Source organism: Dipodomys spectabilis, unplaced genomic scaffold (genome assembly GCF_019054845.1).
Source record: "Dipodomys spectabilis isolate Male_0828 unplaced genomic scaffold, ASM1905484v1 ptg000063l, whole genome shotgun sequence".
In the NCBI taxonomy this organism is placed as follows: Eukaryota; Metazoa; Chordata; class Mammalia; order Rodentia; family Heteromyidae; genus Dipodomys; species Dipodomys spectabilis.
The window spans coordinates 2,187,255-2,213,494 of record NW_024870740.1 but is presented as its reverse complement, the minus strand read 5'-3'; the positions used below and the strand labels follow the sequence as shown (position 1 = coordinate 2,213,494).

Below are 26,240 nucleotides of genomic sequence, written 5' to 3'. Positions count from 1 at the left end.
TAAATGGTCTTATTGTTAGTTTAAATTATCTTCCATTATGACTATTTCAAAAATTGTTCAAAATATTTAATTCAAATGACGGTAGCTCCTTTTCCTCTTATGCTACATGTTTTAGGGAATAGTCACCCAAGTTGAAACTACAAACCTTGTTAATTATGGCTAATGATAGTAAGCAATTAATGCAAATTAGTATTTGTTAATCAACCTCCTAAAGGAAGCCGGGTTGCTAACTGTCTCACAGGCTGCCATTGATTTCTTAACTCTATCCTCTCTGAAGTCAATTTAGCTTCGAAGTAATAGCCAGCCGAAACATTTTTGCAGGGGCAACTTAAGAAAGTCCTTTCTAGTAAACTGTCCCCAATGTGTTGGCACCTACCACTCCATCCCAGTGCACCCCGCCAAGTCCAAATGTGATTAGAAAGTGTCAACAGTGCAGAAGAGCAGCAAATACTAACCGAGTCCCGGTGCCAGGGCCGCGGCTGTGGCTGGATCCAGCTGGAATGGATTGATCATGAGCTGAGGGTCAGCCGGGTTTTCCAGCTTCATTCCGGTCAGGCCTATGTTCTGGGCCAGGTAGTACTGGTAAAGCTCTGCCTCTGCTGGGGCCAAGCCCAGGTGCAGGTTATGTTGGATCTGCTTCATGTTCTGTTGCAAAAGCATCATATTATGCATGTGCTTTTCGCTGGTCATATGAATCCGGAGGTTCCTGGCCACGTTGGTCTCGTAGTCACAGACCTCGCACCGCCAGGTGGGTTTCTGTTTGGGTTTGGATGGAGAGGGTGTTCCACAGCCACTGAGGCTGGTGTTGGGGGCCGGGGTAGAGTGGCCAAACACCTGCTCACTATTGCCGTTTTGGAGATTCTGAACGTTGTTCAGATGCTTGTCTGACTGCATATGAATACTGAGGTTGCCTTTGGTCGTGGTAGAGTAGTTACAAACCTCACAACGGAAGGGTTTATAGCCACACGTGTAACTCTCTCCCCGGGCAAGCCGTGGGTGAGGCTGTCCAGTCTTACAATACACACAGGAGCCTCCGGGCTCAGGGTGTTTCTCCTTCATGTGGGCCTCCAGGGTCTGCTGATATTTGTAGTGCCAGTTACATTTGGGACATTTGAGGGTTTTACACGAGTTCCTCGAATGCATCATAGTCATATGACCCCCAAGAGACCGAGAAGAGCCCAGCACCGTGTCACACTTGGGACACTCGATGCCACTGCCTGGAGAGCCATCTCCTCCAGGCCCAGGTGTGCCCGGCGTGCTGGGGGTGAAGCCATGCTGGTGAGGAGCTGCGGAACTGTCTTCGTCTCCCCGGGCTGCTGCGTCACTTGGCTGAGCTGCTGTGGCACTGTCCTTACTGGCACTGGGGTCGGCAAAGTCCTTGCCACCCGTGCCGTAGTTGGCAGCCACGCCACTGCCACTGGGCCTCAGGGCAGTAGGCTGCTTTTTCTTTTCGGGGTCATCAGCCACCGTGGCCGCCGCCGAGGACGACAAGGTCCCCTTCTCGATGAATTTTAGCACACTGGATGATAAAGGAGAAATGCTTTGGTTTAAGAGAGAGAAATCTTTGCTAGCAATACTATCGGTGAGTTCACCTAACACTTCCTCGTCGTCGAGTTCGTGGGAGTAGGCGTCGTCCTCCTCCTCGTCTCCCGCCTCCGTGGGCTCACTTTTGACAGGGCACTCCCCGTTGGGGTGTAAGACGTTGCTCTCTTTTGGCCTTTCACAGTTGTTCTCTTGGTCTTTGCTCTCTGACATCTTGCTAGACTCAGATGATGAGTGGCTGAGGGAGACAGAGGTAATTGGGGTGTTCACCACTAAACTAGACAGCCCCCCCAGATTCACTTCAGCCTTTGGCATTTGGGTGATCCCCAGCGGCTGCTCTGCTGAGCTCGACGTGGGGCTCGAGCTTCCTTTTAAGAAGGCGAAGCCAGCCGGCACCGAGTCACCGTTTTCCACATGGAAAGCGCTCCATAAACCGCGGAAGGTCGGATCGGGTCCTATGAGGTTTGTAGTAGAAAAATGGGGATAAACAGAAGTGGATTTTTTTGGTTCCAGAAAGCTTATAAGAGGTTCTTTGTCTTTGCCAATCCCCTGTATTATGGCGGAGACGCATTTATTACTGAGGAGCTTCTGCTCCTCGTCGTTGAGGGTCATCCGATGGTCGTGCACAGCGTGGGTTACAAATGACCTGATATAACCGAAAGACAACTTGCACAAGAAACACATCAAAACAGGTTTCCTCTTCCCATCGCTCACACAACCATCGAATTTGGACAAGTCCACATTGCTAGGGACATCTTTGGACACACAGGAGTTTTTGGCTGAGCCATCACTGGTTAGATAGTCTTTCTCTCTCTTGTGTCGGAGATCATAGACACGGAAACTGTGCAACACAGGACCAACTCCTGCTAATGCTGAGGTATTTGGGAAAGCCTGGTCGGCTGTAAATGGTTTCCCGAGGGATGAAGCGATATGAAAAGTGTTGATGATCTGTGGGTAGAACGACATAGGTGCAGAAGCAGACTGATCGCTCTTCTCACCAGCCGATGCCAGGGAGTCCAGGAACATCGCTGTGGAAAAGAGTTTGCTGTTTGCCCCAGTCTGTGCATTCTGCCCACTTTCTTTGGAGTCCTCGATTATATATGCTGACCCATCGGGCTGGTAAACTATCTCCCCTGTTATATTCTCCACGTCACTGTCCTCTAACTCGCTGATCTCGCTCTCGTTGTCATCCTTCAGGACAGGAAGGCGGGCGTTCGGGCAGTGGTGTTCCATGTATTTCTGTAAACTGGGAAAAGAAGTGGCACATTCGTTGCAGGGTATCTCCTTGGCTGAGGTAACCTGAGTGGCAGCTGCATTCTCCACGCTGAAACCCAGCAAGACTTCACTTTTGCGCTCATCCGTTTTCAGGTTGTCATCTCTGGAGCTGTTTTCCCTGTCGGGCTCCATTCCTGCAACTCTCTCTGGCACCTCATTATCAAGTTGTGGCGTTCCACATAGCTTTGATGTGCTCTGCCCATTTTCCTGCCTTGAGATAGGAGGGGAGTCACAGGTTTCCATGGCAATTGCTACATGGGGATCTCATTTCATCCAGCCTGTCAGGGACCTGGATAAAAAATAAGGTGAGAGAAGCCATTTTTATTAAATAATGACACAGCTCACTAATAGCCCATCACTAATTTACAGCTGCTGTAAACTTGACTATCTAAAAAGGTGAGGGGAAGAACTTAAACCCATCACACCTATCTATCACAGCCAGACTTTGTATAAATGTAGCCAGATAATGTAGATAGCTATCGTAGGCATGTCTTGACATCTAAGGTGTTGTGGAAACAGCTATGAGTATTCACATGGAATCTAAAATTTGTATTAGTAATCCTGATCTTTTTCACTCCTGTTTTCTTTTAAAACAAACAAATAAAAAACAAGAGAAATATACTATGCATATATATAGTAGTATGCATAGTACATAGTACGTATGCATAAATGCTTCTTTTAAAAAAAAAAGCAAACTTCTAGACTGAAGTAGAAATGGAAACGAGTAGCAAGTATAGAAGAACAATACAAATAACTTGTAATTTTTCAGATTTTTCTTTATGGGGCAATGTCTAAAAGAGGGAGGGAAAACTGAAAGGACCTTAGAATTAGAAATATTACAGACATAAGCAGAGCAGACCAACTCTTCTCTGGTTTTCATTTTGCCAGGAAAGCAGCTTACTACAAATCTTCCCTCTTGAAAAAGCTCTCAGCAGGTATCTGGCTGGCTCTGATTAAGCACCAATCACAATTTCCCCCCACACTTCAGTTACTTCAATGGGCAACAGAACAGAAATTAATATTTACTGCAGCCAGTCCTATCATCCTGGGGGACAATCACTTTTACTCCGTTTTTTTTTTCTTCTCCCTTGCAATATGTAATGAATACCATTTCACATACAATTTTGATGTTATCAATCCTGTTGAGTTGCCTGTCTCTCAACCATTACCTCAATCAACATCTATCTGGCTTAACAAATCATAAACACATATTCCCCGTGAAAATCCTCAATCATTTTGTTTGAAGTTTTATTTATTTATTTTTTCTTCCAATAAACTTTCTTAGCTAAGGATATGATGCCCTCCATAAAAGCTGTATCAATTTCTGGAAGCAGAGAAAAATGCCAGGGGAAAGTTGAACATGCTGTCTATACAAAATGTGTTCCTCCACGTGTGTGTGTGTGTGTGTGTGTGTGTGTGTGTGTGTGTGTGTGTGTGTGCGTGGCTGCCTGTATACTTCAGCTACTGTGACATCAGCTTGATTACAGCTAAGCTTCCCTGAGTCCCCACAGATCTCTCAGTTTGCAGAATGATGGGTCTGTACACAACAGTTGAGTGGCCTGAAACTTTAGTGTTTATTTTTGGCCTATGACATAGGCATGGCCTTGATTTTATGAAGGAGGGAACTCATAAAAGGGACTCATAACTTCAAGGCCAAGAATGCCTTAATTTAAAAGAATCAACACATTCACCCCCAATCCCTACAGTTTCTGAAAGAAGGAAGTTTGATGTTGTATTATACTGCAAATTCTGTCAGTTATGATAGACAAGCACCATCTCAGCCAGGATTCTCCTACCAACCCTGTATTCTGTAGTCTTCACAGTGGCAGAGAGCTAAGACAACAAGAGAGAGGTTCACTAATGTTACTATCTATCTTAAAAATTCCTCTCAAAATTTCTCTTAGAAGGAAGACAGCATTGAAGGTCACCGACATAGAAACTAGGAGAAATAGCTTATTGATACTGTCCTTACTTATAATCAAATCTAATCTTGTCAGCAAAATCAGAGGTAAGGGATCCGTTCAGAATATATCAGAAGATCTTCATAGATGGAAAATGAAATCAAAATTCGTTTTGGTATTGGAGATGGTTAAAATGACATTCTAATTGCTCAAGAATCAAACATCACAAAGCTTAGTGTGTAATTTGAATCATTGATGAGCTCCAGGTTAATTATTCTAATGACATGCATGCAGCTTTTAAAACCCTGTGAAATAATCTGATAACCAGAACCATGAAAACCTAACAATTTTCTAATTAGGCCACAAAGTTTAATGTTTACCTTTGCATTTACCAATTCTACACAATATGCACATACTGAAGGCAGAAAAAAAATGCCTAAAATAAAATTCCTTGATGGACTGAAAGAAATAAAGAATTCACAATGACACTAGGGGTCTGGAATGAAAGCGAGGTGGAAAGTGGTAAACTATGATGCTAATTAAAATACAAAGTTCCAGAAAACATAATGTTTTTTCCACAATGATAAAATAATGGACTAATCTCGGTTCATATATCTGATATTTGAAAGAAGATTAGTCTTAACTATAAAGAGCAAGTAAAGCTACCAAGTGTCTTACAGTTTTGTAAAAGTTTCTAAGTATTGCATTATTACTGGAATTCAACTTTGTCTTTATCCCTACATTATTCCTCAGCTCTCACACTCTCTCTCTCTCTCCCTCTCTCTCTCTCTCTCTCACACACACACACACACACGCACACAGACCAAGAAAAAAATTCACTTCACTGATTACACACATTCTAAGTGTACCTCAAATGAATTATGGGTAATATGTAGTTAATAATTTTGGCCACATGCCAAATGGACTGCACAATGTATCATCTCCCTATTTCTCTATATAAAATAGATTTCCCTTTTTAATTCTACCTTAAAAGAGACAGAAGTGACTACACAAAATATTATAGAAGTTATATTAAAGATCCATCAAGGGTCAAACCAATGTATTAGAATATATATTGTTATAATATTCCCATATAATGTTATACAAAATTGTCTATGAATGTTTTTCTCAATAAGCTATACATTAATCAGAAACTATGTCAAATACATAAGTAAGTCTTCTACACAATCAAAATATTTCATTCCAAAGGCAACAACAACAAAACTATTTAAACTGATATAGCTGGAAATATATTACCTGACTTTTTTTCTATAACTATTAACTGTAACTAACCATCATCATGTTTATCAGTCTATTCTGATGGGATCATTTTAGTTCATGCAGTTACAAAGTTATTTAGATCAGCCTGAACAGTGACACTGAGGATGATGCTAAGTGATTTCACTGTCATCAATGTCAGATGACGTTTTTCTTTTATCGATGTGATCCATTTAGGAAATTTATGCCAGTTTTGTGTAAGTCCCAGCATAAAGATCACAAAGCCAACCATTTAACTTAAGCCACAGAATTCATTTCAAAATGACTGCATACAAAGTTAATTCACTAAAAAAGTTACTTCACCATTTTAGCTGTCTTCTATTTAGGCTTCACCAATTTGTCATCCACAATGCCAAACATTCTATTTTTAAAAACCAACAAAGTCCTTCAGAAATTCATAAGAGAAAACTTAATGTAATTTTAATGCTAAAGTCAGAGCAATACATACCTGCCGGTCTGCTTAATATGTGTACTTTTTTTTTTTTTTTTGGTATTCTCAGTATTTCACAAGATTTGTGACTTTGATCATATCAAATCCCTCTTTCGGAAATAATGTAAAAGATGCAGAAAAGAACTTCTCTCTCTCTCTCTCTCTCTCTCTCTCTCTCCCCCCCCCCCCCTCTCTCTCTCTCTCTGCTTTGCTTTCGTCTGCAGTCACTGCTGCCCAAACTCTGCTCTGCTAAATGACCAAACCCACCTACAGGAGCCAGACTAATGAAAGGGGTCCTCTCTGAACAATAGAAGAATTCCTTTGCATTCAGCAAGCAGATTTCCCATTAGAACCCAAAAATCAGAGAGGCCAGTTTTACCTCTGTTTTTTAATTGAGATTGTCCCAGCCCTCTTCTACGGTCCAGTGAGACAGTGTTTGTGAAATGATTAAAAAGAACGTGATCTGATCAAGAGGCCAGAATAATAGGAAAGGAATGCTAGGTTAGCCACTCTGCTAAGTGCTGGGAAAGGAGACCAATGTGCTTCTTAGCCTATTGTTTTCATTCTCATCTACTCTTTAGCCATTTCAAAGCGCTCTGAATTTTTATCTACCCCATTTTAAATGGCTTAAAAGTTGTCCACTTACAAGAAAATATGATAACAAGTTACAAATCAAAAAAATAGAAAATAAATAAAAATCCTTGAATTATATCAAGTTTCCAAAGGTCATCACTGTCTCTGCTGTGGCCTTTTCCCCATTCCAAATCCTCTATCAATATGTCATAGTGAGTTAGACAAAGACAAAAGAGAGGCGCAGTGTGAAAACGGCACATATATCTAATCCTGACAAAGCAATGAATAGACCTTCACAAGTATAATTATACTTGTTTATTTGTTGCCACGTACAGAGAACTGATGAAAAAAATCCATCAAAGTGGTATTATGCAGACACCAGAGCTTCTTTTCTTTGGTTGCTAAAGCCACATTGAGGCTTAAATTCCTTATTGTTAAATTCAGAAGAAAGAAAAAAAAAGATTTTTGGTTGGACTTTTTTTTTTTCCTTGCATCAGTTGCTGACAGATCTTTTGTGTACCAGGCTGTGTTAGTTCACACCACTACCTCATTTTTACTCACATTGGAATTCATAATTACAAACCACTGTACAAAAGCTTTTAAAAGGGTGTGGTGTGCTGATCAAGAGAAGAAGGTAGTGAAATTGTCCTTTTCTTACAGCTTCTCTTTTGATATAACCAAACATAGGTAAATACCTAGGTGGAAACCCTACTTACGTCAGAAGACATCTCTGATCTCCATCCTTTAAGGTGTTTTGTTTTTTTTAAACCAGCCTTCTCTACAATTTGCTTATTTTAGAAGATATTTAGCATGTCATAGCATTTAATACTCCCACTGCAGTCTTAAAAATATTAGTAAAAGGAAGGCAAACAGAGAATGTCGAAGGATGGCAAATATGAAGGGAAAAGGTTTCAAACCCAACTATTAAGAAGCCATTATGTTCCAATAGACACTAAATCAAATAACTTAACAAAAGCACATTTTTTTAGAGGTAGGATGGGGAGCCAAGCAAGCTTTTCTCTGGCAGCATAGAAATATATCAAAGTAAATGCAATCTGCATAGTTAATGTTTGTGAGCTTTACAATTTAAAACAGAAAAGCTGTAATTTTTCTTTGCTGGCAATCTGGAAACACTCTGGAGTTAATTACAGCTGATTCGGAGTGAACCACACAAACAAAGACCAGTCTATGTCCAGACAATTATACTGCATTAACCAGCTTAGAGCTTCCTGCTGATGTTTCAGGCCTCTTCTGTTACACCCTTCTACCTTCCCAGCACGAGAGAAAATGCTTCTGCAAGAAGGAATTAATGAAGAGAACTGCAAAAGAATGTGTGACGACCTCTCCTGACACGGCAAAAACTTTCCACCCATGTCATGACAAAGGGGAGAAGGTAATTAAGTTTGAATAGAAGGATGTAACCAAATATATTCCGCATTTAAAACAAGCACATTTTTAAGAAGGGAAAGTTTACAAAGACAAATGTCAGTGTGCAAGTCAACGAAGTCATTTTTCCCTGGCCCTCTCTCATTTTTCTCATTAAGCTAAATTAGTTATTCAATGCAGATTTGTTTCTTTCTCTATAAATAGGACCCTTGTGGTTGATGCAAAGTCTTCTAGTCCTTCTTTGATTCTTTTCCATTTTCCCTCTTTCTCTCTTGCTACCCTCATTTCCCTTTATCCTCTCTCACATCACTAAGTTTACATGTACTTTTGTGTCACAATTCCATGTGCCTTGCAGAACTAAAGAGGAAAGGTATACTTTACCACTGAGTCCAATAGTTCTTAATTTGATTAGTTATGGGAAATAGGAGTTTTACCGTTTTCTTTACAACTTTAATCAAACTCCAGTTACTTTTCTTTGAGAGGAATCAATAATTTCTCTTTAACCAAATTACTCTATTATATGACTCATTTTATTTGTTTGCTTCAGGAAAATTTCAGAATCAGTGGACAAAGAGGACCCAATACTTTCACTACCACTGCAAACAAACTTTGGTGCTTTTAACCAATCTAGCTGGTTTCTACTTGTCTTGTGCATTCTAACTGGAAATGAGTAGCTTGCATTGGTGTAAGACAAGGACACGAACAGTAATTATGTTCAGTGCCTCTTTCTGATTCTTTGATACTGTTTTGCTCCTATTCCAGCTGACATTGGGGTTTTGTAGTGATTGCTTCATTAACGGGTAAGGATGTCCTAATCAGCTAAAGTATTACTAGAAAGCTGTTGTTTGCCAATATTGTGAGAATATGCTGACTTTTTATGCTTCCTCTAACGAAGGAAAGGGAACTTCTGAATGCAGTTACTTAGATATACTTAAGTATTAATTCATCTTCCCTTGTCTTGTCTATGCAAAGGAGTATTTGAGATATGTGAATATATGAAGCTTTAACTTTTTCTTCTTTAACAAAATAGATTTCTATTAAATGATTGGGTATTATATAAAAATATATAAATATACTCCCTAAAAATACCAGATTATATAAATTGATGTCAATTTTATAAGCATTCCAGTAATGGAGACATTTATTTCCCTTCTTAGATCCTCTCCCTCAATGCTTATCATATTTGAGAGTTCAAGTGTATCATACCACTAAATATGCCTTAACAGGAAACCCTTTAGTTTACCTTAGAGGGAAAAAATATGGTCTATATCAATCATTTTTGAACATTTATAAATCACAGTTTCCATGTCTTTTGTACATTTCTGTTGTTGATCTTTAAAATGTAGTTGCCTATTCTCTCTGGCCTATCTACAGAGCGTTGAGTTGATAATACTTTTAAAGCCATCACTTAGGAACACTTAAAAAGTAATCTTAATTGGTTTTTTAAGTATAGAAGTTTTGGCTTCAAAAAGAGATTTACTAGATGAGTGAAAAATCACTGCACATGTTATTTATCTCATCTACAATGTATATATCTGTATTTTCCCTCAATTATTCATATGTAGAACTGATAGATGAACTATTGACAACTGATTATTTGAAAGAGAAAATAGTGTGTAATTATTTACATTTCACTTTCCCCCACCAATATAATTGCATAACCAATATAACAACAAATGCAATAGTGTAAATACATTAAAAAAAAACATTCCTTGCAGGTTATACCTATATAATTATCCTCATAAAACTAATCACAGGTTCAGGTATTTCAGCAAACATTCGTATTTCCTGAGCAATGATTTCAATGCTTTTACATGATTTCAAGTAGTTTGAGTGAAGAAAGTTATATGCATAATTCTTTAAATCACAACCAATTGACTCTTAGTTCATAATATTCTTAACATCTACCAAATAAAAGTCTTTTTTATATCCCATGTACATATTTTAAATTACCTTATATTAAAAACCACATTAGGACTAGCATAATCAAGAATGTAAGTGGACTGCCAAGTTTTCTTCTGGATGAAATATTGGCAAATTCATGTTTGATTACCAAGATTATTTGGTTATTTTATTTCTATTATGAAGAGCTTTTTGTTTGGGGTTTTCCTTGTTTTCTTTCTTTCTTCTCTTTTTTCATTCTTTTTGGCCTGAAAGTTAATTTGACTGCTGCCCATCAGTGAAGTGAGCAATTCTGTAATTAACTTTTGTGTTTTAAATGTATGAACTTTAATTAGATTTCATTATAAACAAACAAACGTCAACCATAATTATAAGCTCCTTGGTTTACCCACATATTATCCCTTTTCAAACAAACTTGATGTCAGACAAATTAAAATCAAGCAGCCAGCAATTTTGAGTTGAATTTTACATGATCTGCTGGTAACCTGATTACTTTAACTTCAATATCATTACAGGAAAAGTATTTCAGGAAAAATAATTACAAGAATTCCAACAGGAGACAAGCTTAATTGTATTGATTCAAAAGATGCATGGTCACAGGAGCCATGTTGAAAGAATAATGTTATCTCAAATCTACAGTTTCTATTAAAATGAAATTGTCCAGCATGAAAGAAGCAATTTAAGATTAGTGTCTGCAGAACTAGAGATACCAAACTAACTAAATAATTATCTGTGCCCAATTATCTTATACTTTAAGTAGCAAAATATCAGTGTGGAACAACTACAAGGCCTGAGCTTTGCAGGTTTATTTACTGACTGGTGTATCTATTAGGACCAAGAACAAGTGGAGCTGTCAGGACATAATGAAGGTAAATGATTAGTTAGCACCAAGCCTGAACTCTTCTTCAATGCAATAAGAGTTAATTAAAGTTTACCACCAAACATCAGCCAAAGCAGGATGTTGATCAGGTTTCAGTATTAAGTGCAAACAGACAATAGTTGGCAGCAATTAGTGCTGCTATCAAATGACATGCAATGATAATTATACATTTAAAACAGCTAAAGAGCTGGGGGAAAAACTAATCAGCCTCTTTGACGACAAATACTCAAAGGGCAGGAAACAGGTATCAGATTATTCCACTTTAACACTGTAAATCAATAGAATTAAACAAGAAAAGGTTGTATGGGTACATTATCTGAAACAGAACAGTTAACTGGACCCAAAATGAAGTAAATCTGCTACTATTGGTCTATCAAAGATAAGAACTCCTGGGACTAAAGAAAATAAGTTACTTTTCAATTAAAGTTTCAGAAAGAACTCTGTGTAAAGAAAGTTTCTGGGTTTCCTGTGAATTCAACAGTGTAACCAGTATTTCACCATCAGTATTGTTATTTAAATTGTTAACTTTCACTCTACTGTACTGTCAGATGGACTTTATACTTGAAAACTACTTTTCTGTATTCAAATATTATCTCTCTGGAAAGCTTTAGATGGATGAAAGGGTTGAATTCTTTTCAAGGTAGCTAAACTTAAAACAAAAGCTATGTATACACATTTAGCATATGGTATGCAGGTCTTTTCTTGAAGCCATTCAAACCTTTGACTTCAATCTTGTTGAAAAGTCAAAGATCCTGCAAACAATATATCCCCTAAAATTGTGGCAATCAATTTAGATCATGCTTTTCCATAGTTTCAGGGTGGCAGCCTAGAGCGGGTCTCCAGAAATGTGCCCATCCTCATGACTTCCACCTCTCCATTTTCTCAACTAATTCTGTTAGGCTCAAGATTTGTACACAGCATTGGCTAATCCTTAAATTTCCCTGGAGTTAAATCTAAGCCATGGCTGACTCCTAGTACCAAAAAAAAAAGGGGGGAGGGAGGGGTTCTGTCTCCAAAAGCCCTTTTGCCCCTTCAGCACTCATACACTCATTGGCCCTGACATTTTCACTTCAGCCATGACAAATGAGCTGATGACTCTGATGTGATTGCACAGGAGGATGGCTTTATCTAAAGCTATATCATTAACTCTCATCGCCATCTCCTTATAAGGCCCTTCTGGGTTCCAATAATGAGTTGTGAAATTTTGAGGGGAAAAATGTATTGGTAAATATATGCACTGTAAGTAATCAGAAACCAATGTCATCAAAGGGAGAAAAGTGAAGCCTGAATGAATGGGATTGGGGGGTGGTGGGGGAAAGTCTAGCATTTAACTTAATGTTGCTCTGGGGATTTAAGTAACTCCACTCAACCTCTGCCCCAGTGAAAGCCAGCCAGCTGACTGTCTTTTAAAGGTCCTTTAGCCTTGTTCTTCTCAACATGGAGGCTGGAGCAGAGCATACCTAATTTGTGAAGTGACACAAATGAAGCTTCTCAGATAAACATGGCTAATCAATTGGTAAACTCAACCATTTCTTTGTTTCTGCCCCCATGTCATACCTAGTTTATTCTCATACCCTTTGTTTCCTAGTGCATTAAATCTCTCCCAATTCCCTTTTGTCCAGGGGCAGGAGAGTATGATTGTCAGAACCAATGTTACTCTGAGATCATTGTATTTTCGATTAGAAAGAAGCAATATTTTTCTAACAATTATTAAATGTGAAACTTTTCAAGCTCTTTGTGAAGGAAAGTCTTTCCATTTCATATAAAGACCACAACCTTTAGATTAAGTGAGAACCCAAGTTCCAAGTTGCACAGGTCTTGTTACATACACTCAGGAGTTTACAGAGTAGATCCTTGTTACAACCTCTTTCTCTCCATTCATCTGAGGACACCCAGCCAATCAGAGTCAACTCCCTATAACAGACTGCCAGAGAGGAGGTCAGGCTTTGAGGTAAAGTGCTATTCACTCTTGGACCATGCAAGGAGCTCTTTATTCCTGTCCTTATTGGCATCAGTCCCCTTTCCTAGAGCAAGAACAAAGCCAAGTGCTCCTGTGAGGTTTATGAATAAATCAGAGGTGAGCCACTTTAAGTGCTGCCCGTGATTTCCTTGTTGACAGTGAGCACTTAAACAGCCTTCTATGACCAGCAACTTCTGGCAAACCATAATGATTCCTAATCTGCACCCTGCTTCACTGCAGGATGATTATGTGACCCACCCTTATGTTTCCTGCAAGTTTTCACGCTTCAGGCAATTTTTGTTCTATCTGTAAAAGTTAGCTTTACAATCCCACCAGCCAGTCATCACAGGAATTGGGACACCTGAAGAAATTCATTTCGTTAGGAAAGACTACGCACACACACACACACACACTCTCTCTCTCTCTCTCTCTCTCTCCTCAGAACAATGAAAAATAAATTTCATATTCTTGTTGTAGAAGCTTAATCACCTAAAATGAAAAATGAGTTAAATAGTTCACTGATAGGCACAAAGGCATTCACACTCACACTCACACACTTGCAAGATTCCATCACCTGTGTGCTCTAGGTATGTGATGTTTTCCAGGAATCTCTATGAGCTTCAATTGCTTATCAATGAAACAAGGGGATTTTTATTCTACCCCATTCCAATGGCAGCAATCTATGGTTCTAATATGAAAACCCACTTAGATTGCACTGAAAGATAAAGTTCTCTGTGGAATTTTCCAACATTGCATGAACTGATTTTATGTTTCATACCCCCCCCCCACACACACACACACAGCTTGATTTCAAGAGGAGAAACAGATTCCAGGAGCATAGAAACTGAAATTTTCTATTGTATGCTTTTAATGATCATTCATTCATTCACTAGATAAATACTAAGCACCAAGGTGTTTAAAATACATATCTACCACTGTGGATAGATTTGGGTGCTGCCTTCAAGATAGCTATAATTTATCTGAAGAAATCCTTAAGAATTACCCCCCCCCACACACACACATACACACACACACACACACACACACACACACACACGCACTGCTAAATCATTGCTTCCCTTACTGAAGTATATCCTTACTCTAATCAATATTCACTATATGCATAGACTTAAGGAAATATGCTCCAAATAAACTGTCAATTCAAGGTTCATTGTGGACTTTTTTCTTTAAAAACATCTTAACTATTTCACAAACAAACATACATAAATATTAAGCAAAACTCAAACACAAAATCAGGAGGTCATAACCCAAATGCAGTTATATTTCTCATAAAATACAAACAAGATTTCAAAATGTTTATTAAAATTATTAAAATTAAATTCAAAATGATAAAAGACCAAAAAGATTTTTAAAACTATAACAAAGATATATTTCATTATCTGTATGGTTCAAAATTATATACATATATACATACTTTAATAAACTATGAACCTGGTTTGTTCTTCATAAGATATAGTATTATACAAAGATAAAGAACTGTTGATCTCCTTCAAATTAAGCCACAGACACCCCAAACTTGGCAATAAAATCCCCTAAGAAAATGTAGGGATTCTACAGATATTACTATAGTTTAAAAAGTTGTATTTCTTCTGTAGGTTGATGCTAGCAGTAACAGTACTTGCATTCCTTTCATAGCATTACAAAATATTTTAATATCAATTATGTAAAAAGGCACTTCTATGATTTCTAGTCCAGTGTTGGAAAATCCCCTAATTCATAGGCTTTCAGGCAGACTGGGTCAACTGCAAAACTAAAATAAGCATTGTGGTCTCTTGTATTATTGTGTTTAATGGACAGTCTGGAATCTTGAGTTTATGTGGATTGACCAAGGACTGAATTATTTAAAACTGTTTCTTTCCTAATTTGCTTCTTAGATAATTGAAGAACCAGAAACACACTAAATATCTAGAAGCCCTCAGAACCAAATCAACTCGTGATGATGTAGTGTCAGATAATATGTGGTAGACTACTCAACTAGATGCCATATAGCTACCTGCCAATAGGAAAAACAAAGGAGATAAGGCTACTGCTTTTCTATACAATTTCTTTCTCCTTCTCACATAGAGGGGCATCTTTACAACATCTGTGTGGATTTGCTTTATCACAAGCTCTCTAATTGAACATTACATTCAAGATAGCTATTTGGGGGAGGGACATATAGTCTGGGTATATCACCCTGTCACATTCAATTAATTTTATGTTCACCACATTTTGATCTCATGCAATTTCCACATCCATCTTAAGATGTGAGGAAATTGAGGCTCAGAAAGATAAAGCAACTTGGGTAAATTCACACATTCAAGAATTTAACTTCTCTATCTTAGAAAGCTAATACAATCCCTGTCGGCCACTCAGTTGTCCAAAAAAATGAAATTGATTTTCATATGTCTAAAATTAAAATGAAAATAAACTCATTTAAAAAGTAAACAGAATCAAAGAACACTTGGCCCTACTTTTCACTGTCTCTGCACACTAGTTGCCTCTAAAACGCTTCAGCCTTGTCTGCATTTATTCTCCATATACAGTATAGAAACATTGTTCTTGTTCACACTGTGTTCATGATTATTAAAAGTACATTTTAGGTTACTGAGATCATCAGTATTTTTCTGATCCATAGACTTTTCTTGGCCTGGAAACACCTACTCTAACCTCTCACCACATAAAAATCCACTTTAACAGCCACAGTGATAAAAGGCCATCCAGAGTCTATGGTTCCTCTCAGTCACAATTTCTCTGAGAAGACACTATGGTTGTTGGACTATCATAGCCTAATTACCTTTTCTACCATTCACCATACCCATGATCTTCCTATTCATTCATACCATGAGCCCTTTTCAATATACCTAAGCAACTATAGTCCTTAAGTGACGATATTTCAGTTTTGTCATCACATGCACAACCCATTTTGTAAGTCAATGATAACTTCCCCTGAACTCAATATCTATTATTATGAAATAAGCCAAGTGTACCGGCAGTTTCCAGACTCTAGTATTTTGAGAGTTTTTAAATACTTTGCCACTCTACCTACTCTCTTCTGTGAGACTGTATTGGCCAGTTCTTAGAAGATGAAAAACAGTGAGTGAGTCTATAGAAGGAAATTCCACAGGGTACCACTGTGAGTGCATCTAAAGAGGAGAGGGAAGAAGTATTGTGGAAAGAAGGCTCATGTATGTGGCTATGTGTGTACTCGTTCCTGGTGGAGGAGAATGTTAGCAAGGATGAAATAATTGTGTCTACCACATCAAAAGAGATCATTCATTTTTAATTAATGGTTTGAGTATTATTAACATCACTCCAAAATTTATGCTTCCGAGAGAGAGAAAGAGAGAGAGAAAGAGAGAGAGAGAGAGAGAACTATAAACTGCATTTCAAAGGACCCATATTATTAAACTACTGCAGGTATAATGAAGGGGTCCTAAAAACTATAAATCTATTGACATTTGACTTTTTCAATTTATATATCCAAGCAAGTAAATTTAAGATTCTCCAAAAAACTTCTTTTGTGAAGTTGTATTTTGTTTTGATTTTTAACAATACTAAGATATGGAATATACCATCTCATGTCTTTCTATATTTTAACATTGTTACAACTATAGATTTCCTTTCTTCTTTACAGTGAAGGAAAATAATTTTATGGACAGTTATAAGATGCCTACCTTAACCACTATATCAATTTTCCCTGGTTAAAATGATTCCGACCTAAATAAATATTTGTACAATGTTTCTGCTCTTATAACTAGAAAACAATGGAACCTATCAACTTTGCCTTTAAAGATAAATGTACCACCATTAAAGGTAAAGTACCACCATTCAGTAATTATTATCAGATCACTGATATAACCCCAGGACAAACAACACTCTATCATTTGAATATCTGCTACTGGAGTGTGAACTTCTAACCTGGGTGTGCAAATCACTTATTCAAAACTTGCATGGACCATCAGGATATCCTGACTTTTTCACTAAGTGTATTAAAATCTTAAATGGTGTGAATTTTTTTAACCCTTGTATATTGAAGTGGTTCATTATACCAGGGATATTACTTGCCAACTACAACTTTAGCCTCACAGCTATTTTTAAGTTGAGTGTGTACGTTCAAATATGCCTCCAAAAGGCAAATATTTTATTTCATTCACAAAACTTTAAAGGAATAAAGAGTAGGAAGCAGCCATTCTTGAGCTGAGGATTTTACATCAAACCTGAAACCATATCAACCTTTCAAGGCAACTTGTGAACCTCCAAAACTAGGGAATTAACAGAACATTAACTCCAGCAAGATCACAAGAAGTACAATCCCTATGCAAGAAAATAATGCCATTGAGCCCTCATTAAAAGCCCATTTTGTCCTTAGCCATCAAAGACTGTGAGTGCACTAAGATCTTGGTTATATCATCAGGGATAACTCAAACAAGTGCCAAGAGAAATTGTGCACTTTCAGTTCTCACATGTGTCCATCTGTTCACATATAAACATATATTCTGCTTTCTGTCTCATTCCTACAATCTTGATATCAGAATACCCTGGGCTTTTGCCCATTTCCTGAGAATGCAGACATCACATAAGCTACTATTAACCCATGTGTGATCCACTTCCACGGTGGCTGGAGCACTGCCAATTACAACACATGGTGCCTGGTTAACAATGTCTTAAAATATAAATGAATTTATTTTTTAAATTAACACATTTTTCTTATGGAAATACCTTAATAAGCCCTTATACATGTAAAAAAATAGCCTCCATGTGGATTTTTTTGTTCTTTTAAGACTTTTTTCAAGCATATCATAAAGTTAACCATAAAAGTTTCTGAAACAATCCAGAATTTCTTGACAAATTTTAAAAAGGAGTGTAATAAAGAATTTGGGTGACTTTATAACAAAGATCAAACACTTTTCCTTTATAATAAATATGCTGCACTCAAGAGGCAACCCTTATACTTTAATTTATGTGAAACACTTCTGATTTCCCAAGTTTCCATATAACCATCTTAATAGTACCTCAGCAACTGAACCACTAAAGTGATACAGTAAATAGAAGTCCTACCATCTAGCAACAAACCAGTTAGGTTAATATCTGGTGGGCTCTTTCAGTCCTGCTCTGAGGCAGTCTTCAATGTATCATTTGTGGTGACCCTAAACCAGAAAGAGCTTATTTAAAATGTATACATATAAATAACCATCTACACTGCTATCAATTTACATACATACAAAGGAACCAGTTCCCACCTCTGAAAATATCTTTAATACTTATGGCATTTTAACTGCCCTCATTATGGTTGAAGAAACATCATTAAGAGCCCTGATCTCATTGTCAACTGATAACCAGTCACTGCCCAACTAGTGACAAGGGAAAACCTCACTGCGAATATTTCTCAGAATGAAGCTACACTACTTAGACATTTAAAAGAGACTTATCTTTAAATGAAGCATATGAGATACTGACCAAAGCACCATGAAAACTGCAGTCAGAACTTTATGAAAGTATAACTGTATTTTCCAACTATATTCTCTTCTTATATAACTTCCCAGCAGCAAAGCTGATAGGGCCTTTTATAACACTTAACATTTCCAAGTCAGAACACACAACTCTTTCCTCAGTGAAGTATTCTGCCAATTGAGAGTTATTTTCAGTCAATGGGTTAGGGGGGTCCTTGTATGTTCTATCCTTAGATGAATTAAATATGCATGCCACACTCCTGACCCCTTCTAAAAACAATTGTTGTTGTTGTTTGTAGGGTGTTTGTGGGGGCTTTTAACCATCAAAGTGTTGGGGAATTTGTGATATGCACTACACAATATCTGGCTAGGATGGCATGTTTCTGAAAGCTCCTATATGCAAACTTCTGCTGATCACCCCCAGGCTGCACTATTGTCATATGTATTATAATCCCAAAGATGATGGAAACTCAGGACATCTTAGAAAGTTGCTGAAATCTGAGCCATTGCTTGTTTTCTCAAGTCTTGGACAAACATAACTTTAGAGAGAGCAGGGCACAGACATAAAGAAAGAGAAGTCTGCATTTCCATCTTCCTTTCATCTTAGTCATTCAGTCAGCCATTCAGAACCCTATTCAACAGAGCTTTTCATTATGCAAAAAAAATGCTAATCCTTTTCCGATGCTTTCACACTTGTATAAACCCCAATTCCTTCAACTGAAAAGCAATTATATCAGTTTACCTTTCTGTTAAAAACAGGATTAATATTCCAATAACAGACTCTCCTGTCTTTTTCCTATCTTTTTTTTTCTCTTTTGCATTAAGAAACTAGAGATTATTAGTAGAGACATTCTTGGAACAAGAATACATTATTTTAAGTATGATTATGTTAGCCAATGGGTAGAAAAAGGAGTAGAAGAAAAAGTCCTTTAGTTACTGCAGAAACTCTTCTGTTACAGAACTGACCTTCCCTGTACAGATGCCCAAAGAGAATGAGGCTCACTCTGGTCTATTAATCAGAAACAAATTATGAAAGAATGTAGCTGGACTGGTTGACACTATCCGGTCTTGGGAGACTCAGTAACAGCCTAGTAACAATGTCCTCTTCATGGGTAATGAACAGCCATGACAAATGGGGCAGAGAAACTATTTATTTGCATATGCAAATTCCCACACGAGGGAAACATGTACAAACAAGTGTCATTGTAAGGTGGATTAGGCAAACAACGCTTTCTTTTTAGGACATTCTGAAGCCCAGAACATTAGTCAGCACAATTAAACCAGTCTCCATGGAGACTAATGAAATTTCACCATGGTATGAGTTAAATTAGATAGCTAGTTATGTGTTTCCACAATTCAACTTGAAATCCATTATTGCCTCAGAACAATACAGCAATTGTGCCTAGCTGATCTTTGCCAGTTCAACAAGCTCCTAAGTTGACAATTTGCATATGTTAATATAATTAAGCACTAATTACATGAAACTTGTACATATTCACAAGCACTTTCCCTGGGCGCTTCTCAGTTTGAACCTTGGCCAAGTCTTTAACCCTTAGCATGGATTTAGAGGGGGGAAAAAAAGAACCCTCTGCCTGTGGGTACAGCCCCTAGGCAGACAGGGAAAGGCCCTTCATTTGTAAATACAAAGCTTAACCTGGCTTCTCATATTTCTAGCAACAATGACAGAAAATATTTTGTGAGTGTGCTAGTGACCAGCGATGATGAAAATGAAGAGGGTGAGGAGGTGGCAGGTATTTAAAGACTCATAACAAGTATCTTCTCGAAGGAAAGCAATTACATTCATTTCAGGAAAATGTTAAGAGTTTGCTCTCACTGACATTGTCAAACCTTGGGAGACAGAAATGGTTTGGCAACACAAAAATAGCAAGTAGAAAAGGGAAAAGGAGTCAGAAGCACCTAATGAGCTTTACATAAATATATGCAGAGGCAATTAAGCAATGTTAATTACTATGACAGCAGTTAATTGAATATAATTAGATATTTTAAGCCACTGAATAAAGCATAGTTAAGATTAATTTTATTGAGATTAATTGTAAATAAGGATAGATTAGCTCTGTGTTTTGACAGGCATAAAAAGTAGTTGTGCAAATTAAGCAGGAGTGTGGCCACCAGTCCAAAAATCATATATTATTTTAATGTCACACCTCAGAATCATCTCTTCAATAAACATGACTTTTCAAAACCCAAACAGACAGGAATCTTGAAGAAAAACAAACAGCTTGCAGAGATTAAAGAGCCTTTTGTCCTTTCTCATGTGCATTTCTTTTAACAGACTAAATTAAGCAAGTCTGGTGTAAGTTTTTTAGGAAGGAACATTTCACACTGAATGGAAAAAATGTCCTATCACATATGAAATTCGTGCAGCTGTGCGGAACTTCGTCCAGATGGTTTAAGACTATAAAACACGACCAAATGATAGACAGTAGGGCTTCCACAGATTTTGCGATAAAGTCACAATCTTTTCTTTTGACCACCCCCTCAGTTGTTGTTTTATTAATTCTGACCAAATCACACTTGTACTTTCCTTTATTACCATACTTCTCCAAAAGGGTCACATCAAACATTGTCCCTACTAAGTGCTAGAGACTAAAGATAAAAATAGAATTGAAGAAGGCCTCACTTAACAGACATCAGCTACGTCATTCAACCACACAATGCAATGATAGCTATGACAACAAGGTATGCAAATGACACCACTTGATTATTACTCTCACAAACAATGGTTTCTAAAAATACTACTAGGAAAATGTTGCTAATTGGAAAAAAAAAATCTGTCCCCTCCAATCCTTTCACACTAAACTAATTCATGCATAGTCTGTAAGGAAATTAACATAGTCCTCAAGAATGCTGAACAAATCACTAATAAGAAAGGAACTTCCATTGATTTTGAAATAAATCAATAGGTGATTAACATAATATTTTTAAAGCAGCAGTATGTATATATATTACATAAACATATCTATTATATTTTCAATACCTTTTAGCTCTTAATCGAACAAGGGCTTTACACTATTGAGCCTGGCTCTACACTGCCTCTCAACTTCCTTAAGATGCCTTTAAGTCTTTATAACGAAAATCCTAAAATGGTCTGTGAAACCAGACTTCGACAAGCCATTCTGCAGTGAAAGATTTTAAATCATCCAGCCTCTTCTAATAGACTTGAGACTTATTGAGGTAGAAACCATAAAAAATGAAGAAGGGAAATTTAATCCCTGAAATATTGATTTGCACATTAATATCATATAGGCAGAGGGCAATTTGGCTTCGTGGAAATGACACATTGTCGACCCTTGGTGAAGTCAGAGCCAATCTAACTGCTGAACATGTCTGAATCTCAAGAGTTATTAAGGGCTTCCCTTCTTGCCTTTATGACTTTTCTTCAGCCTACCAATGCAATCTTAAATGTATTATCTTTAAGAAATAATTGTAAAACCTCAGGGGTTTTCCAGTTAATGGAAGGGAGGCCAAACCACATCAGATTCTGAAATGCAACATTAAACCCTTGCAATCAACAAAACCACCTCAATTCTCATCCATCCAGGGCAGGATCTAATATTGTTATTAGAGATAATCAAATTTCATTGTGTAAATTTAGGCTCATGGTCAGAATGGAAGCAGTAAATTCTGTAATATTAAGCAGTGATTTTCTTAGCCCTCTTCATGTTTTCCTTTGCTGGTGCAGCATCTTCTAAAATAATCCAACTAGCTCAAAATTAATGAACAGACTTGGGCTCATCTAGTAAAAACTGGAAAAGATTACAATGGAGCTGAACACAGTTGCCTCATTTTTAACTTTAAGTGGCAACTTTCACTTCACAGACTCAGAGTCCACTCTCTGTCTAAGCCCACAGTTGGTGCTATTGCTTTGACTTACACAGCTGGTTTACCTGACCTTTCTTTGTTCCTTGGGTACATTTCACTTTTCAGATTTATGGGATTCCCCCCATATTTCATTGACCCTACCTTCATTGCTATAAAAAATGAAAACACTCAAATATGAGTTTACTTTTTTTAAACACAAAAGCAGCCAGCTACTGAATAAATACACACTGATGTTCTCCCCAGTTTATCCCATAAATATTAAAACCATTAAAATAACTGTATAAACCTTAGGCTCCCCACACTGTAGCCAGGTGCAAGAGGTTAAAACAGCTGGCTAGCCATCTTTTATTTTTGTGTGCCTTCCTGCTGATTGAAACCGCAATCCTTGAAAAAACTATCAAATATTCCCTTAAGGATTTTTTTTAAGGAAGAGGAAAGAAGACGAAGAAGGAAAAGAAAGAAAGAAAGAAATCCTTCATTCTCTTTAATATCTTTCTCAGTGAAGAAGAAAAACTCTAAAACATAGTCACAGAGATAGTGAAATAATCCCGAATATCTCTTTTCTGTTGTAGTTTTAAACCCATTCTTTCCAACAATTTCTATGCACACTTCTTTTTATTCTTCAGTTAGAAAAGAGGAAAAGAGCGAGAGAGGGAAAGAGAGAGAAAGAGAAAGAAATAAAAAAAAAGAAAGTCTGAGCTTGCTCTGTCCGTTTTGCCAGTAAACATAAAGTAAAACAAGAGTGGATGGCACTGGGGGTGTTACATACCCGGGCTGTGTTTTTGCATTGCTCTCAATGGAAGCGATCGATGCCTGTGTCACTGTCGCGTCCCAATCGCAGCCAAGTCTCAGCCTTAATCTAAGCAACACCCGAAAAGGCAGCGGCAGCCACAGCCTCTCCCTCACTCTTCCATCCATCCACCCAACTAAAAATATAATACTACATATGAGCTTTAACCACTCAACGTTTATAGGGATCAAGCCACTGAAAATCCAGGAGAACACAATAAAAAAAAAAAAAAGAACCTCCTGTCTCTTGTCTCTCTCTCCTCTCCCTCTCTCTCTCTCTTCCTGTCTCCTCTCTCCCTCTCTCTCTCTCTCTCTCTGTCTCTCCTTTTGCCATCTACATGATCCTTGATTAAACATGGAACAGAGTTAATAAAAAAAAAAAAAAGGAGGGGGGGAGGACTCAGGAGAGGAAATGCAACTGTCAGAAATCGGGACGGCCAGATTTCCTGGTGAACCTGCCTCTGTCTGAGTCAGTGTCAATCCACCATCTTCGGCCAGTGAACTTGTCTTTGGGTTTTTGTTTGCTGGGGGGGGGGGGGGGGGTTGTTGTTGTGTATATGGGTTTTTTTGGAAGGGGGAGGGGAAAGGCAAGGTGGGGGGCCGGAGGCGGGGGGGGGGGGGGGGGGAGTAAGAAGAATCTGTGGGTCTGAGAGTGTGTTGAGTGTGAGTATGCCTGTGTGTGTGTGTGTGTGTGCGCGCAGGGGTCGGGGGGGGGGGGGGTGTCCGTGTTTGCGATCTGAACCTTTGGTACCTACAAGGAGGGTGTCTCTCCGAACGGTAGCTAAAACCTCACCAGAACCGCTTGGAAGTGAGGAGTCGCGGCCAAAGGAGCCCGCCGGAGCGAGCCTCCTCTCGGGGCCGGACCCCAAGCCCGAGCCGGCCAGAAAGGAGCCCCCCGCCCGGATTACAGGTAACAAAAGAAATACAAACCAGTACACGATCTTCTGGGGGAAGGGGAGCAGGATGGGGGACCTCCTGTAACTTGGGCATCGGCTGAGAAACTTTATACAATTTCAGGAGAGATTTATTAATATATATATACATATATTTTTTTTTCCGGCAGAAAAGAATGGGAGGTGGGGGTAGAATAGAAAAAAGGCGAGACCCGGCGCATTCCAGCCCCTGCGCCCAGCCGCTCCAGCCGGCCGGAAGGCGCGCTCGGTGGCGGGAGAAGCTAAAGGAGGTGAAGTTCATCTGTAGACTTGAAACCCTTTTGGGGCCGGGGGGTGGCGGGGGGGGGGGGGGGGGGGGGTTAACCAGGGAATGAATCAGTTCTCACAGTCGGCCACAGCCCCTTAGTACACACACACACACACACACACACACACAGCTTGCCCTTTGCAAAAAAAAAGAAAAAAAAAGAAGAAGGTTTTTCTGTTGGATCCCCAGCCGCGGCCGTCTCCGCTCCCATCTAAGGCACCCCGGCGGCGAACGCGCCCGCACGCAGCCTCCCGCTCCGGCTCCCGGCCCGGCGCCGCGGCGGGCAGCCCGGCCGCCGCCAGCCCGAGCCCGCGGGTGTCTACCTGCAGTCCCAGCCCCTGCGCCCGCCCCATCCTTTCCGAACCCCCCTGCTCCGGGCGCACGGCACCCGGGCCTCCGCCAGCCCCACGCGAGTAGTGCCCTTCGGGGGGGGGGGCGGGGGAGGAGAACTTGAGAAGGAGAAACGGAGGAAAGGATGGTAACGGGGGAAGGAAACAGGCTGAACCAGGGGCGGGGGAGGGTAAATCAGCGAGAGAGCCCGAGATGGGGGCTCCAAACTCCCCTGACCCACGTCCAAACTTTCGGAGGGTGGGTTTAGAGGAAGGAGCCATCTCCCGTTCGGGGTGCGTGATCTCGGGGCTCGCGGGGGACCCCCCCCCACCGGCAGTACCCGCGCTGCTGCGGAGCTGACAGCTTTCCCCACAGCCACGGGAGAGCCCTGGCATCGTGGTAAAAAGACGGGGGTGGGGGCAAAAAAGAAAGAAAGAAAGAAAAAGAGAGTGAGGAGAGAGAGAGAGAGAGAGAGAGAGAGAGAGAGAGAGAGAGAGAGAGAGATTTAAAAAAAAACTGCTCGGCCAAACGTCACTTCATCCAAAAGTTAAATCGCGAAAAACGTAGCTCCCCAAACAGAGTGGAAAATCAAGCCCCTCCGTGCCCTCTCCCTCCCTCGGCGGAGCAAATCCTGGAGCCAAAAAAAAGAGGGAAAGAGACAGAAAAAAGGGGGGCAGAGCGGAAGAGATGGTCGGGATGAGGGATGTGTGGGAGAGCCAGCGAGAGCGAGCGAGCGAGCGAGCGAGGGGCTGAGAGCGAGAGGCGGAGAGGGAGAGAGAGGGAGCGAAATATCAAAGATTGTGCAAGATCAGGCTGGAAAGATAATCGATACTCGACCTAAATTTAACACAAACTACTCAATAAAAGTTAAAGAAAAAACTTACTTTCCATTTCCCCTGCAGTTCCTACTCGATCTTCGCCTCTTTTTTGTTTTGCTTTTATTTTACTTACAGCTGATTACATCCAAGTAAAACGAGAGGGTTCATTAAAAAAATAAAAAAAATAATAAAAAAATAATCCTCGAACTTTATTGGGTGAAAATAAAAACGCTGGAGCAGAAAGTGGGGGGCATGGAGCGGTCCTCGGGGGTCCGGAGGAGTTAAAGCATGTGCCGACCGCGGTCTCGCTGTTTGGTTGTGAAGGGGTTGGGAAAAGGAGGAAAGGAAATGAAAATCCGATATGTCTTTATTCTGCTAATTATTATCGTTTTAGCCCTGTTTAAAAAAAATGGCTGATTAAGTTGAGTGCGCATGTCTTTGTGTGTCTATTCCCGATATGCACTCTGGGAATGAGAGAGGAGAGCGAGGGAGAGGGAGAGGGAGGGGGGGAGAGAGGTGTAATTAGTGAGGTGATCAACATTCCCCAGACTGAAAATGACGCGCAGCCGGGACTCAGAGCTGCCCGGGAGCCTAGCGACTTCCAAAGCTCGGAGCACTGCGGCTGGAGCCCTGGACCAGGCGACCGCAGAGAGGACTGGGGATGGGGACCTCGGGGCTCA

General features: G+C 39.5%; 1 protein-coding gene across 1 annotated transcript in view; it reads right to left on the bottom strand.

Annotated features, from left to right (window-relative positions):
* Zfhx4 (zinc finger homeobox 4) overlaps positions 1-26,004 on the bottom strand; it is a 193,060-nt gene extending 167,056 nt beyond the window's left edge. Inside the window, exons 1-2 of the mRNA XM_042680697.1 lie at positions 25,627-26,004; positions 456-3,106 (exon numbers count right to left, since the gene is read on the bottom strand). Coding sequence (XP_042536631.1) covers positions 456-3,060 — 2,605 coding nt within the window. The 5' untranslated portion in view covers positions 3,061-3,106; positions 25,627-26,004. The remainder of the gene's footprint in view (positions 1-455; positions 3,107-25,626) is intronic.
* Positions 26,005-26,240: the final 236 nt, after the last annotated feature.